The 16,230-nt window shown below is 41.1% G+C and overlaps 1 protein-coding gene across 2 annotated transcripts in view; it reads left to right on the top strand.

The window, feature by feature from the left end:
* Nucleotides 1–15,625: 15,625 nt before the first annotated feature.
* The window catches only part of LOC115604050 (macrophage mannose receptor 1-like), a 54,582-nt gene continuing 53,977 nt past the window's right edge, over nt 15,626–16,230 (top strand). For both annotated transcript variants that reach the window (XM_030476747.1, XM_030476739.1), the window contains exon 1: nt 15,626–15,919. In XM_030476747.1, the coding sequence (XP_030332607.1) occupies nt 15,859–15,919 (61 nt within the window). In that variant the 5' untranslated portion in view covers nt 15,626–15,858. The remainder of the gene's footprint in view (nt 15,920–16,230) is intronic.

Genomic DNA, 16,230 nt, shown 5'->3' with positions numbered 1-16,230 from the left:
TCTTTCAAAACAGATATGCTTTCTACTCTAGAGCGCTTCTTATCTTCCGGATAATCAAGGCTTCCTGTAAATGTTAGCTGTTCCTTCCAAGGTTTCAGAGTCCCACTGATTACTTCAGGGGGCAGCTATTTGCCTCCATTGCTCAAACCAGTCCTTAATTTTGTCTCTTCCAAGAACTAGACTCCCTTAAATTCATCTACCCATGAGGCTCAAGCTGACAACAGATTTGTTGCTCGGGTTTCTTTATTCAGGACAGATAGTTGGTAGCAAGAAATTAATCGCACATCTGTAAAGAGCTCTGAGCTGAGCAGCATTCAGTGGGATTCTGTAGTTCAGCAGCAATGCAAAGAATCCAAATCCCAGCTCTCCTCTGTGTGTGTGTATATATATATGTATATTCAATCAGTTCCATATACTATATGTGTTTCCTAATGGTTATCTCCTTCTTTCGTGTGCTTTCTCATGCTTGATCCTTATTGTTAGCATGCCCACAAATCTAATGGTTAGTAAATCATAAATTAAATTTTCATATACATATATATATTTCTATATTTGGTCATTATATATATTATACATATAATGTAATAATATGTATATATTTGGACTGCAGATTGTTCTTCCACAATATACACATGTCCTGTGGAGCCTTTAAGTTGTTTTCTGAAATGCAGGCAGTCTGGCTCTTCTATCCCCGAAGCACTGTCTACTTCCCTCACCACTGTGCAGTCACACAACTGCTATAATTGGGCTTTGTATTTTCCAAGTTTCCGAAATGTTGCTCTGGCCTATGGTGTGTTCTTCACAAAGCACCCTGCCATTAACTTTGGATCATCACTTTCTTATTAGCTTGATTTGTTGTTCCTCAGTGGTACAGTTTCAGGAGGGAATTGGCCACACTTCAGCCCGGGAAGAGAGCACTTCTGTTCTTGGGGGCCTAAGTTTAGTTCCAAATGGTTTAATGATACAAGCTGAGAGTTGCATCCTATTTGCAATTTTTATCCATTACAGGATCCAGGCAGGCAATTACTTTAGTGTGTGTGGCAAGTCCGTCATAACCTTATGAGTCATTCGCCATTCAATGTGTGTTGCTTTTAAGAATTGGAATATCCTTGTAAAACCCCAGAGATGATTGCAGCTGTCATTCCAACTAGACTATGCACATAACAGCTCCTGCAGTCTTGTTTATCTCTACTAGAGACTTTGTACATTCTTTGAACTCTGGTTTGTCACTAAGGACTTCATATGGTGGATGGGAAGGGGGAATGTAGGAGAATGCTGACTGTTAATAGCGTAAGAATAGTCTACTCCAACCCTGCATTCATCAAAGTTCATGTCTAGATTTTTCAGGTGTTAATTTATATCTTCCAAAGTGAGAGCATGTCCTTGAAGAGCACAGCTTGTTTCTACAACTTCCTGGAGAAAAAAGAGTTTCTGAATCTGTGACACACAGGGGTGTACTTCCAGACCACCACAGACTGGTTTGAAAATAAAGCATTTTCTTTATCCTACAGCGAATTACTGTGAGCCCACAAATTCCAAGTGGTTAGAAATGATGACTTTTTAAGCACTGCTGAATGGCTGCAATTTTTACCACACAGGTAGATGAAGCTTTTCCAAGAATCAGTCAGTCAGTCAGCGCTTCTGGGTCTATTCTCATTGACATGTCCTGGCCTCATCTTTGAGAATAAACTGCTAGGAAAAAGTTCTGTTATGGAACATTCTAAAGATAACAACCAAAATCTCATCATCAGCTCTTCATTCCTTTCTCATACTTTCCTCAGGAGGAGGCTATTCTAATGATTTTAATTGTTTAGGTAGAGCAAATAGAATAGTTTTAAGTGCTTCAAAGTAAATGCTTTCCTCTGGAAGTTGTTTTTGAAGTGTTGTACTGTGCTGAACACAATATTCTGACGGAAGTGTCTATCTGCCTAATTAGCTGACCCTATTAAGAAGTGGAGTTTGTAATAGACCTTGTAAGAGTTTCCACTTAAGCATAATCCAGCATGTTTCTGTGTTTTTATCATGGTATTTGTGTTATTAATCTGTTCCTGCCTCATATATCTCTATTATTATTTTGGATTTTTTTAGGATTTTTTTAAAACACAGTTTATACAACGACAACTCCCAGCTGAAAGAGAATCACATTCATGAAATCTGGAGTCAGAAATGGGGTCCAAGTGCAGCACATTTGTAATCATGCTGGGAGGGCCCATCCTGTCCTCAAAACACTCTCTTTAACAAGGCTCTTTCACCAACCCTTTTTAAATCTTGTTATTTATTTTAGTATTAGGTGGAAAAAAATAGTCTTTTCCTCTCCCATTTGTATTGGCTCTTTTTCAAATAAACCAATAACTCTATTGCACACAAAACCTTGGTGATCTTGACATTTTTCTACTGTTTTTGTCTTGCCTCTTGCTCCTTCCTATGTTTGCATTTTCCTTCCATTTTTATCCTAACAAAGCTCAACTTTACTGGTCTCAATTCCCAGCAAGTCTTTGTGCAGCATTGCACTCAATGTGCAGCTCTCCTCAGTATTTGGAAATAATGGTTCACTATCAAAGGTTTGCTGCAAAATCCTGCCCTGGTCTGTCATGAATCTTGTAGTCAGCATTGCACTTTATGGTCACTTGATTTGTTTCTGGCTGTTTCCTTTATTAAATTTGATTTTTAAAATGCTTCAGAACACTGATGGGTACTTTGCAGTTCCCCCTTTTCAAGTTCAGAGAGAATTGTCTTGCTTAAACAGTTTGAACATGTGCTGAATCAGTGTGTTTTGAAAGTGATAATGTTCCCTTTATCGTTCATTTCAGTTAGCCTCTTAGAGCCTCTTGTCTTACCTATATAATGCCAGTGCTGCCTATATTCAGTTTGTGATCTTGGAACTCCTCCCTCCTGTTTTTTCTGGAAGACATTTGAGTTGGAGGTTTAACCAAGTAAGTTGCAGCTCTGATAAGAACTATTTTCAGTTCGCATTTTTGATAAAAAGCAGGATAAGAGCCACACTTTCCTTGGATCTGTTCCAATGAATCCAGATCCAAATACCTGGCTCACGGGAACTCTCTATCCTGGGCTACTGGTATGCATAGGGATGACACCAGAGGTGTGACTCCATGTCAGTATTTTAAGAGAGTGCTCCAGGCTGAATGTGGCACTCACACTTGCTTGTCCTAAATGGGTGATTGAAAGTCTTAGATGATGGCTGGTGGACGCCTACAGAGTTGTTTTTCTTTATCCTCACTAATAGCAAAACTGTTATTATTACACTTGCAATACAGTTTTATGTATAGGTGGAGGTCAGGAAAAATAGTGTTGACCTCTTACACGTCCAATTGTAGTTTTTGAATGTTCCACTACTGCATTAAGGAATATGACCTCCTGCTTCATTACTGCCAAACTAGTTTTTATCAGCAGCCCTATTGCACGTTCTACAACAGTAAATCCTGTAGGCTTAAGAATCTTTGTTATCAACAAAGTCTGCAAAAAAATCTCTCTTTGATGATTCCCTCCTAAGCCCTGGGATCCTACAGGACAGCTGTAGCATTGTCTACATATCCACAGAGTATTTAAGCCTGCATAAAATCAGTATCAGCAGTGCCAGCCTAAAGGGTTTGTGTTTCATTTGAGAAGGGTGGTAACGGAGGGTCTTTAGCTTCTTTGATAGCAGATATTGATGCAGATGTCACTTCTAACATATGCTTTGCATGGATGGTAATCTTTTCTTCAGTGATTCTTTGATTGTTCATTGATTGTGATTCCCAGTGCAAAACTGTAAAGGATGTTGTGCCATGAAATGGATCTTCACTGCACATCCATCCTGTCATGTTTACCCAGAAATACTCACTTTGTCTGAGTTTCTCAGCTAAAGCAGGCTTGTCATCCATAGCTCACTACAGGTATTTGGGCTATTTTATTTTTTATTTTTAATACTTGTTTGCATTACAGAACAGATGGGCAGCTGTGGTAAACCACAAAATACAGTAGTCAATCTTTTTGAGTAATGTCCTTTGGGACAGCAATGACAAGCAAGAGACTGTGAAGAAAAGGATTTAATCTCTTTTCTTAGTACTTCACTGCCAAACTCGTCAAGTGTTGGCTTCTCTTGAGTTGGGTATGACATGTGGGGTAGGGTCTCAAGGACTTAAGAGTGGTGGAGAGAATGAAGGAAAAATCAAATTAGCACTTGAGGTAGATGATGCAACCAGGAGAGGCAAAGAAGGAAGAAGACCTCGTGCAAATAAATGAATCTTTAGTAATAAAGTTTTATTTCTAGAAGGACAGGCATACTTTCTATAAAGAGGATTCATCCACAGAAACCCTCAGTTGTCTGTAAACTAAGCAGTATTTTAACTCTGTGTAAAGAGTAACCTCTTTGTGTTATAAAAGATGTAAAGTAAGCTGGGCTCTGAGTGAAATCTGAATTATGGCATTTTCACTAATGTAAAGAGACTTACAGACGTTTCCTGCTTTGGGTGCAGTAGTTAAGTACCTCATGCAGGAGAATTATTAAAACAAACAAAAAATAAGGAGACATATATATACATATATAGGCAAGTCTCTTTGGACAGTGTTCTGACTCCTGTGGCACGCAATATCCTGAGCACTTCAGTGTTCATCTTCAGTTGCTTACATCTGCACTGAGTAGTTCGTAGGGAAAATCAGGGTTTATGATTTATGAAGCCCTTCAGCTTTCTTTCCCCACTACACCTACATTTGCTGTTCACCACTTGAGTCTCAGCTTTAAGAGCGTTAAGGAAGCATGGGATGTATATATGGAGCATGGTTTACTATATCCTGCTTTGCTGCCTGTGTGATATTTGCTGATTTGGTTTCCTGCAAAAACTGATACATCAGCTCACTTCTGGTCATAGATAACAGGCAGGAAGAGCTGCCACGACTCCCATGATGAATAGCCCGTACAAATCCTCCATGCAGCACAGAGCTGAAGTGAGTATTTTTATTTTAGGAAGAAACAGCAAATGGCATGTTTTGATACTGCAGAAGGAAGCTGTACTCAGAAAATACAGATATTTTAAGTTGTTCATTATTTCAAACCCATTGCTCTACAGAATGCTTAGATAAGATGACAATGTCAGTATGAAACGAGAGAGAATGAAGTGGCCGTGTCGCTGCTGACTTGATTGCTTGGCAGGCTGTCACAACAGGCCTGTTTGAGCAGTTACATGCTGTACAGGCTGAAATAACAAATGGCACAGTTGCTGTTGTGCCTTCAGAAACAGACTGTGAGCACCTCTTGTACTGACTGAATGCTGTAGAGATCTAATTTATGGAATTGCAAGGAGAAGTAATATAATTGGGGTTTAAATGCAGATAGCACAGCCAACTACTAGGCAATAAAAAATCAGTATGTTTTACCTAGGGACTCTCAACAGTGCTTGAAATGACAGAAGTGCTTTGAAATATTAAGAATTTTCTTCCATGAAATGGTGGAGATGGCAAATCACAGAAAAGACACTGGTCTTAAAGAGTGTCCAAAAAAGGCGAAAACCTACTCTATCATAAAACAATCCTTAACCTATCAGAGTAACTGTTTCCATTTGAATTTTTCTGATTTAACGACCATTTAATCAGTTTTGAGACTTCACATTGAAGATTAAATAACAGTAGGCATTCACATTTTCAAAGTCATTTGGATGCCTATCTTCCACTGGAATGGGGCATCAAAATAATCCAGCCACAACTGTGGCTGATCTCTTGCTTCTAGCCAGAGCACCAGGAAAGGCAAGTAAGTAATCTCAAACCCTGTCTGGGTTTGGATTATTCTGCCTTTCCCCTAAGTACCTTTTACTGGATGTTCTTTACCGTGTGTGGTTAGGGGGTTTTGTTCTGTTTTGTTTTTGACTTACATAAGAAATGTTTTGTCCATCTATGGAAATACTTACAGAGGCTGGAGTCCAGGTCACCCATAAACAACCTGTATCTGCACGAAAACAAGAGGTGAAGTTCTTCTGGTACCACCACCATTGCTGTCTGACCAGGGAGGAGGCACAGGAGAGAAAGGGAGAGTGCACGAGGCTCCTCAGCCCTACAGTGCTGTCAATGGCCACATGTGTGAAGGCTGATCCCCACTGCTGGTGCAAAAAAGTATATAGTAATCACAGAAAATAGTCCTGTACTCTGAATTGTTTTGCAGGGCAGGACATTTTTTGTCCAGGGCCTTGACTGGCTGCTGTTGCCTACCATTTTGGCCTTTTGGTCTTTTCAGAACCATGTAGGAATTTGGCTCCCTGCTGTTCTGAAGAAAGCTTTCATGGTTGTACTTTATTGTTCATTCTGCAACAAGTTTTATCATGAGGAACATTACAATCTCACCTATGAGTGGTCATCATTTTACAAGTATTGATCGACTACATATCAGTATGTCTTAACCTGGTGAAATGAGAAACATGCAGAAAACTGGTAGCTGAGGTTAAATTCCAGGAGCTCTGGGTTTTAGCCCTGTTTGCACATCATAAGAGTGCTGTTTCCCTGGATTCAAAATCTTTTGGCATAGATCCCGGGAATCTGGACTACTTCCCTTTCAGATTTTACAAAGTCAATATTCATAAATATTCTCAAGGAAATGCCTGTTGAGTCTGTTACACAGTGGTACAAGACATTTCACTTAAATCTCAACATTTTAAAATATTTCTTTTAATGGGAAACTAGTTGCACAAGTAACACTGAAATTGGCTGTTTTCCTTACGTGTACAACAGGTACGGCTTGGCTTTGAGGCAGTGTGAGATTTTCTGACTCTTTGTAACTCTTCCCAGTAGGAGAGAAAGAGGTGATTCAGTCTCTGCTTTTTCATGCCAGGGTATTTCTGCTGAGAATGCTACCCAGGGAAAAGCTGAAGCGATGCCTCACTTTAGGATGCTTCTGGCCAGAGCCAATCATTTCAACACTGGTTCACTGAACAGTTTTCAGATGGCAGGGTCTTCAGGACAGCCTAGTGCTGTTCGTGTATGTAACATGTTGCTCCATTTCTTTGGAGCTCTTGCCAAACTTCTCAAAATTCAAGACAAGGCTGTTGAATTTCCCAGAAATGATGATTTACAGACATAGACACACCCTTCATGTTATCAAAACTTTGTAAGAAGAAGAAGGCAGTTTACACTTCCATCTTCTCTTTATCTTTCTCCTCCTAAGACCTAGTGCAGAAGACACTGCACTGAGAGGAGGTGGTACGGTGTTTATCTCTTGCAGCAGTGCTGCTCTGAAGTTCAGCTATGGAGGAACAGATGGAGATAAAAGTGAGGCTGGTTACTGCAACTCCAGCAGCCTCCTGAGATCCAGGTAAAAATTAAGCCCCGAGATATCTTTTATACCAGTCCCATCCTCCTGTTTCAGTATGTGCCTTCTCACAGCAGCACCCAGCATCATCTTTGCCCCTCTTCACCCGCTGGCAGGTCTGCTCCCTCCATCACAACTACTCCAGGTGGTACCAGTCCCCCTCCCTCTAGCCCTGTCTTGCAGGTCATCCTCCTTCACACATACCTCTTCAGACCTTGTTACATGGGTTTTATTTCATTGGAAATAGGGTGGAAGACAGAATAGCTTTGAGACTGTCTCAGCCACTTTTTGGCTCATAAATTTCACTCTATTCAGTAGTCAATGTACAAATCACTATACTTGCTCCTCTGCTAACTCGAGAGGAGCAATATCTCATTGTATCTCATTGTAAGGGCAAGGAAGTGAAGGTGGGAATAAAGTGAAACACGGGATCACTAAGTTAGGTACTTGGGAGTGGCATGATGGAGAACTGTGTGTTCAGTAGGGCTGGCGGTGTTCCTAGGCGATGCTGCAGAGACAGGACATGTGCTGTGCGGATCTGAAATCCACTGTGGGAGGCATCCGTCGCTGTACACGTGCCCAGATCTAAAGCACCCTGCTGTGGTCTAATGAGTCACTGTGTCTTGCGAATCCAGCATGACAATCACTTTTCAAACAAACTCAGAGAGCCACGTCTGAATGAATAAACAGTTTTAGACTAATCAAAATGACATTATTTGGTGACTAAACAATGACAAGTAAAAACATCATTATCAATCTTGGTCACTCTCAGGAGGGACAAACTCAGCACATTAATGAGCAAAACACGGAGTGGCAGAGGGCCACCTCACGGTTCTGGTGCTGGCCTAAAGGGAAGTCACTGGGAGAGAAGTTTGGTCTGTTCTGGCACAGGCGGAACTGAGGCGTGGCAATTTTATTCTGTTCTGCAGGAAATATTACCAAAAAACCCCAAAATCCTGTTGTTGAAATTAGAATGAAATTTAACGTTTTGTAAAATAAAATTTCATCTTTCCCCCTGCTACATTGAAAATGCAAGAATATGTACTCGCTGTTTAGTTTACATAATATTTAATGATATTTCAATTTTACTGGGTTCATTTTCTGATGAAAAAAGATTTTTAAATTCTACAAAAATGGTGAAAGAAATTCCAGACAGCACAGGCTTAAGGACTGCATTGAATAAGAGAGGAGGTTTGAACATGATATTGTAGATGTGACGGCAATTCTCAGTGCATTTAATGAAATCAGGTATATTTCCTTTCAAAAATCTAGTATTTTCTGCCCCTGGATAATCCCTATACCATGCATAACACTTCAGAAATTTGAGATTAGCATATGTTTAAACTCCTGTAATAATAATCTGACTAATATTTGGGGTAGTATCGATTTTTTTAAAAAAAATGTGCCTTTTTTTTTTTACTCATGTTGTTGTTTAATTTCATAGTTCTTTGGGAAATTAAACTGAAACCTGTTTCCTTTTTCCAAATACAACTCCTCTGTCACACGTGTGCAGTACTTTGCTCCTGTAACCTTCATGGATTAATATTCATAATGGCATAGACTTACTGACATACTGATCACGGATGTAGACTTTTATTTAATAAAGAATACTGCTGTGTTGCTCAACTACTACCCAACAGAATAGTTACCAAAAGAATGGTACTCTCCTTAATACTTGTAGGAATGCCATAGTATTCCTGTTCCAGTGAGACAGGGTCAAAGCTGTGATTAAGCAGTTAAGGAGTGTGGCCTATGATTTCAGCCAAAATTATATTATTTGAAATAAAGTTAAAACGAAGAAACCCCAAAATAACTCTTTGCTTTGCTTTTGCCTTTCATTCCTAAAACCACCTATTTCTTAGCAAGAAAATCTCTTCATCCTTTATCAAACACTATTTCACCTGTGAACTGCCACATTTCTGCTGTGTCTCTTTTTAACTATGATAAATAACTAGAACTGAGTACAGTAACTGTACAGCCCAAAGGTAGTAACAGTTATCCATGTGTTATGGCATTATGTTAATTCCAAGGTGTGCTCTGCTCAACTCCCACTGAGTTCCAAATTTTGCTGACCTCTGACTCTGCAACAATATCCACATAGTTGGTTATTATTACACATGAAAAAAACTTAAGAGACCACTGGTGTACTCCTGAAGTTATGAGGGGGATTAAAATGTGTATTCATTTCATTAATTGAGAAATAGACTTACGGCCCCTGGATAAATGACAAATGGCAGCCCAGAGCTTTATAACTGCTTCTTGTGCAGATAACAGCATCATGGGTCCCACTGCTCTGGTTGTGTACAGCTCTTTGCCATGTAGAGCACTGTAATTAAAATAGAATTCCCACAATTATCACTTAGGAGTGCTTTCTTATTACAGAATGGGCGAGAAAGCTGAATAGACTGTGAAGAGCACCCAATGATTACTCCAGTGGCATTCCCTTCTGCCTGCTGGCTGGAGGGGAATTGTAGTATTGATTTCATGTTTGAGAGCAATTCTGTTCTAGGAGTGAACTAAGGTACTTGCCTCCCAAATTTGTGGTGAACTATTTTCTTCCTGTACAAAAGATACCTGCCATACCTTGTAGGCAGATGATAGAAAAATGAAGTTAATCCCATTTGCTTTATGCTGGACAACTGAATGGTAAAAAAAGCAATTAAAAAATGTGGCTTTTTTTTTTATTTGTTTGTTTTTAAAAAGAAAAGCATGTAGGTCTTCACAACAAAGGCTTGAGGTGTTGCCTTGAGAAAACCAAAATGGTTATTCAGAGTTAATATTTATTCTATTGCTTTTCTTAGCATAATTCTGTTTGTATCCTGTTCAGGACTGAGGCCCAGGCTCAAGTTAGGTAACATGGGCCATCTGAGGTGTCCATGGAAGGGTATGAGATCCAAACTGCCCTTCTCTTTCTCTCCACTGACAGCGAAGGGAGGGTAGGATGATTGCACTGCTGCCTTAGGAGTCACGTAGGTGGGCTGAACACATTTGGGTATTTAGAGGAGATTTTTTGGTGGGATTTAAAGCAATTACAGAATGATGAATCTACTTTCCTGGCAGTGCTTTAGGGTTGTTTTTTTTCCTCACCAGTGGTCAAAATTTCTTGTTGAGATACTGGTATTGTAAAACCAGTTTTGAACTGGATCCTACTAACAGAGTTTTGTTTGCTGTTCCCATTCTCGTTTCTATGTGCCTGAAGAAGTCAACAGGACGAGCTTAAGCCTTGCAAAGCAAGAGATGAGATGAAAAAGTGCTGAAAATTTTCATAACCTGTCTGTCTTCCAGCTCCTGTATGGAGGACACGTGCCTAATTCAGCCTTGGCCGTATTTGGAATCGGCTCTGGTGACTGTTGGTCAGTATCCATAGGCTTGTGTCTTGGGTTTTTGTAGCTCATTTGCAACAATGCTGTAATTTTTTCTCAGTTTGATACTTACATTTAGTTTGTCTATAATTAAAAATTCTTAAAGAAAATGCAAGATTTCTGTGATTTTCCTCTTAGCTTTTAATTCCTTTAGACCCCTGGAAGATTCTGGTTTAAATAAAGCTAAATTCTCCGATTCCTATTTTCTAGTTTGAATGTATAGAATAGTAAAGTTCTTGAAATGATCATCATAAATCATATTTTAGTCTGTGTTGTGGTTTAACCCCAGCCAGCTGCAAAGCCCCATGCAGCTGCTCGCTCACTCCCCTGCAGCAAGATCGGGGAGAGAATCAGAACAATAAAAGTAAGAAAGTTTGTGGTTTGAGATAAAGACAGTTAAATAGGTAAAGCAAAAACCTGCATGTGCAAGGAAAGCAAAATAAAGACTTAATTCAGTACTTCCCATCAACAGGGAGGTGTTCAGCTACTTCCCAAGGTAAGCAGGGCCTTAGGAAGACAGATGCCATAACTCCGAACATCACCCCTTACTCCTCCTTTCCTCAGCCTTTATTGCTGAGCATGACACCATTAAGTGCGGAATAGCCCTTTGGAATAGCCTTGTGTTATCAACACAGGGATGTTTCAGTTAGTAGATTTTGGTCCTAAATCCAAAACATAGCCCCATCTGAGCTGCCAGGAAGAAAATTAACACCATCCCAGCCCAAACCAGTATAGTGTCTAACTTTAATTATCTCTTTACAGCAATACAATCTTCCAGAAAGCGAACTCTCCAAAATCATGCAACAGTGTGAGAATCTTGTTTAAATACTCTAGGATGACTAATGAAACACTGAAATGTTTATAGGCTTCCATTATGGGTAACACATTCCAGCACCTAACCCCCGTTGCTGGTTGCATATAAACTACTTCAGTGTTCACAGAATAAGAATGTAATATCTGTATCAAGAGAGAAACCATCTACAACTTGACATCTCACAAGCAGTTTGGGATGTCAAGCATTAAGGCGAAGTCCTTCCATTCAAAGTAAGTAAGTCTTGGCTGTGTTCACCAAGTAGCCCTAACAAAATATGCTGGTTTAAGATGTGAATACCTTACAACTAAGGACTCTTCTATGCATTTTATATGGAACAGCACCCACCCCACAATCCAATACCTAGCTGTATTTCTGAAACATGACATAGTAGAATACCATGGAAAAATCAAATTAGAACTGATAAAAGGCACATGACAGGATATGTGTAGGCACACTGGGTGTTCTGCAGCCACAGATTTGCCATTTGAGTCTCCTCTATGATATAGAAAGCAGAAACCTTCCAGAATTTACTTGTCCTGAGCATTTGAAAACTTTGGGCTGTATTTACTGTGGCTTTAACTATGGAGGTGACACTCATTGTAGCTGTAAGCAATGAGAAACGCCAGGGTGTGGACATTTCTCTTTATTTTCATAGTGCGGGTCAAGCATGAACTGAACTTGAAATGTTAAAAATTGTGTATGCATACGTACATTCCAATAGCTATGTATAGTCATGAAGCAGTTAAAGTATATGCAAGGACCAACAACATATTTGCTTTGTAGTAAAGGCAGAATGTTGGAATTTTTAATGGTTTTGGTTTTTTTTTTGTTTTTTTGGTTTTTTTTTTAAATTTAAAGCACAGATTGAAGACTGCATTAGGTGGATTTAAAGTGAATATTGTACATGATATTAATGGTATTCTCAAGGGACTTTTACTAGGTAAAGGTTCTCTGCTGACAGAAATTAAAGCCTTGATTGTTTTCCTTCCTAAAACATTTCATTATATTTGGTTTTTAGAAATTAAAAACTTCAAAATCAATTTTTTAATAACATTTCACAGCAATCTGATTTGCATAAAAAGGAAATATTAACTTTGCCAATTCCCCAATTTTTTTCCCCTGCTCAGTGTCTTCTTTATGGAGCTACTCAATATAGTATAAGTAAGTATTGTGATAACAGTGAGGATGCAAATGATACACATTTTGTTCTTGAGTCTGTGTTTATAATGTATGACCATGCAAACACTACAAATGTATAGAAAACTACTGAATGCCTTCTGAGAGATACAGGTTCCCATACAAAATATCAAAACCCATCTTGGATGCAAATGTGAAAGAACAGATAATAATCCAATTGTTTTACTTCAACCCAAACAAAATAGGCATATTATGTTTCAGGTCGGGATATGATTTTATTTAGACTGAACTTTGCATCTTCCTGTTGACTATCAAAGTCAAGGGCTACTGTGATTTCAGGATTTCAGGGTATTTTGCCAGGAAGAGTCACCAGTTGCAAGTACTGGATGTGCCAGAAGCAAAGAGGGTCTGACCTGTTTCAAAGGAATTTAGGCCTTTCTGTTCCAAATGTAAATGGCAGCTGGCTTGCTATGCATGGAGAGATGAAAACATATGTCTAAATAGGGCATGTATCCTGCCATTAGTTATTTAGCAGATTGGACTTCTGGTAACTATTTGCCTACAAATCTCTGTAGCCTTAGACTTTGCTGAACCCTTTTGTCTCAAAAGAGAGAAAACCTTTTGAGATGTGATGATTATGTAAATAAGCTCATTGAGACCTGTGCTGCTCTAGACAGAGTGTGTATGTATCAAAATGCTTTTTTAGTATCTCTAGTATGTGCAAAGGACAACGAGAAAAAGGCAGTTTTCAGATCAGGAAGGGAACTAATTTGGTGAGTCACAGATCCCAAGAAAGGCTGGAATACTTGCCTTCGATGTAGCTCTTCTGATGTCTCATTTTGATTGAAAGGTACCTCTGGAAATCATCTAGTATGGCCCCCTCCCCAAAGCAGGGCTAACTTGAAATTTAGATCAGGTTGCTCAGCTCCTTGTCCAGTTCAGCTTTGAGAATCTCCAAGAATGGCCTAATACAGTTGCTTCTGTTACTTCAGAGTATGGTTCATTCCTGGTACAGCCACTGACTGCCAAATAGGCATAACTACTCATCTGCTTGCTTCCATCTTTCTGCCTATTTGTGTGACACGCACATGCACTTAAGTTATGTGCAGCCCTCTTTGCCATTTGAATCATCTGGGTTTAATTTAAAAACTTTAGTAGCAGTAGTACTTACATTCAGACTGAACTTCACACAGTGTCTCCCTTCTCTGTTTAACTTAGGCCAAAAGAATACCATGAATTCCCAAACTTTTAGTGACCATCTTACAAATAGAAGTACTCTATTGGGACAAGAGCATTATTCTCCATCTTCTGCCTTGTTCCTTCCAGCACTAGATGCTTTCCTAGGCTTCCAGCTTCTAACTGCTAGCAAAATAAATATGTACACAAATATTAATGTCCAAACCCACTTTTCATACATGATTTGAATGCCTGAATCTTTTAAAGGGGGTAGGGCTAGGATATGGAGGAATTCTTCATTTCTGAATTGTACAATGACTGTTAGCTGTAATTTCCTCAGTGCAAGCACTTGGATCTTTCAGTTGTTCAGCATAAAGGCCACTGCAAATAGTGAATAATAAATATCTACCATATCCTGCAGCAAGAGGTGAAGTTTCCCAGATGAGAATTCATCAACGTAACTATACAGAACATTGCCGACTATGGCTGAAATACTTCCCACCTCCTGTCCCGGGGCCAGGCTGATCCTGACCTTTACATGGGTCCACAGATGTCAAGCGAAATTATGAAGCACTTCCTCTTCACTCCCTGCACGTAGTCTACAGGAGGGCCTACCACAGCTGAAGTGCCAGGCTGGAATCCCTTCTGATGTTAATGTGACTTTCATAATTGACTTCAAATGAGCTTGGACTTCATCATTTCTTCTCCTCTAATTATACTGTTGAAGTACCTTCTCACTCCTTCCATACTAATCTCACCTAGGTGTTTCCCTGGATGTGTTCTACTTTTCCACCCAGAACTTCCAGCAGGGAGGCTTTTGGAGATTTTTAACACTTACCAGAGATTTCTGAGTGCCTGACAGTACAGGGAGAGCTGCTGTTACAACATGCTTTATACACATGCTAGGTTTGACACTTTGCTTATTCAGGTGTGCTCTTTCACTATGCCCAAGTCCCATATGTTACAAAAGCCTCTATATGTAAAACAGCATTAAGACTGATGATTGCAATCCATTTGGGACCCTTTGGACTGTATATTGATAACGGCCTCTAAGGAATAAGTTGCTGCTCTCCACAGAAAAGCACATGGGGAGGTCTCCTACCCAGCACAGCAGGAAGCTGTAAAAAACTCAAGGCAGACTGGGCTCTAAAGGCACCCTTTCAGAAAGATTATTTAATCGCACCTAGGTGTTTCAGTTTGTGAAAACCCAGCTAGGAAGCAAGGTTCTGCTTGTCCTCACACTGATTCACAAGTGAGATTTGTATCCTGTTAGCGGCTGATACAGCCACACCACAGCCAGAAGAATAAACAGTAGATAAATATAAATCGATTGGATTTCGTTTATTTGAGCTCAGAAAACGCCTCGTTAAGAGATTTCAAGCCCATGCGTCCCCCTCAGCTCTCGCTTTGCCCCGCTCCCCTGAGCACAGGCTGCGCTCCCCGCATTCCGCCCCAGCCCCGGCCCCGGCCGCCTCCCCGCGTTCTGGAGGCACCTGCTCGCACCTGCTCAGCTCATGGGGGGCTGAGGGGGGGGGAAAAGGGGAAGCCAAGTCCCGGATTCCCAAAAGTAGGTCTCTGCTACTTCTGCAGCCCTCGCCCTCGGGAGCAGCCCGGTCGTTGGAGCAGGGGTTCCGCTTGAGATTTGGCTTCCCCTCAGGAGGAAAGGAGGGGGATGTCCTGCTCCCTTGGCACGGGCTTGGCGAGTTTTCTTGGAAAACAAACCACTGGCCCACGTGCAACGCTGGCAGGGTCGCAAAGGGGATAAAAAAACCCCAAACCACCAACGGCAACAACGAGAAAAACAGCCCTCCTCTCAGCTATCTCCACTTTATCACCTGCATGTGCCTGGAAGGAGGCTCTTCCCTCCGCTGACGGAAAAAAAAAAAAATCAGCTTAGGAAAGCAAAGTTTGAACAGCGAATTCCTGTTATTTCAAAACGCCCCATGTGACAGGATATTTCCTTATCATTTCGAGCCCAGAGCTTTCCCCTGATCCACCAGCCCTTCACAAGTGCGGAGGACCTGCCCGGCGGGAAGCCCTCTGCTCAGCGGCGGGGCGCCGCGGGCGAAGCTGCGGCGATGGCTCCCTCCCTGCTCCTGCTTCTCCTCGCAGTTCTCCCACGGGTTTTTGCGCTGCTGGGTAAGTGCCCGCAAGGGCTATGCGGGAGGAGACGTGCCGAGAACAGAACGGGGTCGCGGCGGGCACTTAGCCCAGCCCGACCTGGGGGATGAGGGCGGTGGAGCGAGAAGAGTCCGTGCAGGTGAAGAAGCCGCGGCCATTTTAACCCCCTCGGTGCTGCCTGAGGGGAGCTTCCCCTCGAGCCCTCCCTCCGCTGGCTGCCCCTCCTCACCCGCACCCTGAGGTGCCCGGTGGGCGAAGCTGCTCAAGGAGGTGGCCTTTTGGGTGCCCATGGCATTGTGGATGCCAAACAGGGCTGTCACCAGCAGTGC

Source organism: Strigops habroptila, chromosome 1 (genome assembly GCF_004027225.2).
Source record: "Strigops habroptila isolate Jane chromosome 1, bStrHab1.2.pri, whole genome shotgun sequence".
Classification (NCBI taxonomy): Eukaryota; Metazoa; Chordata; class Aves; order Psittaciformes; family Psittacidae; genus Strigops; species Strigops habroptila.
Note: the sequence above shows the minus strand (reverse complement) of the source record. Positions and strands in the feature narration are given on the sequence as shown.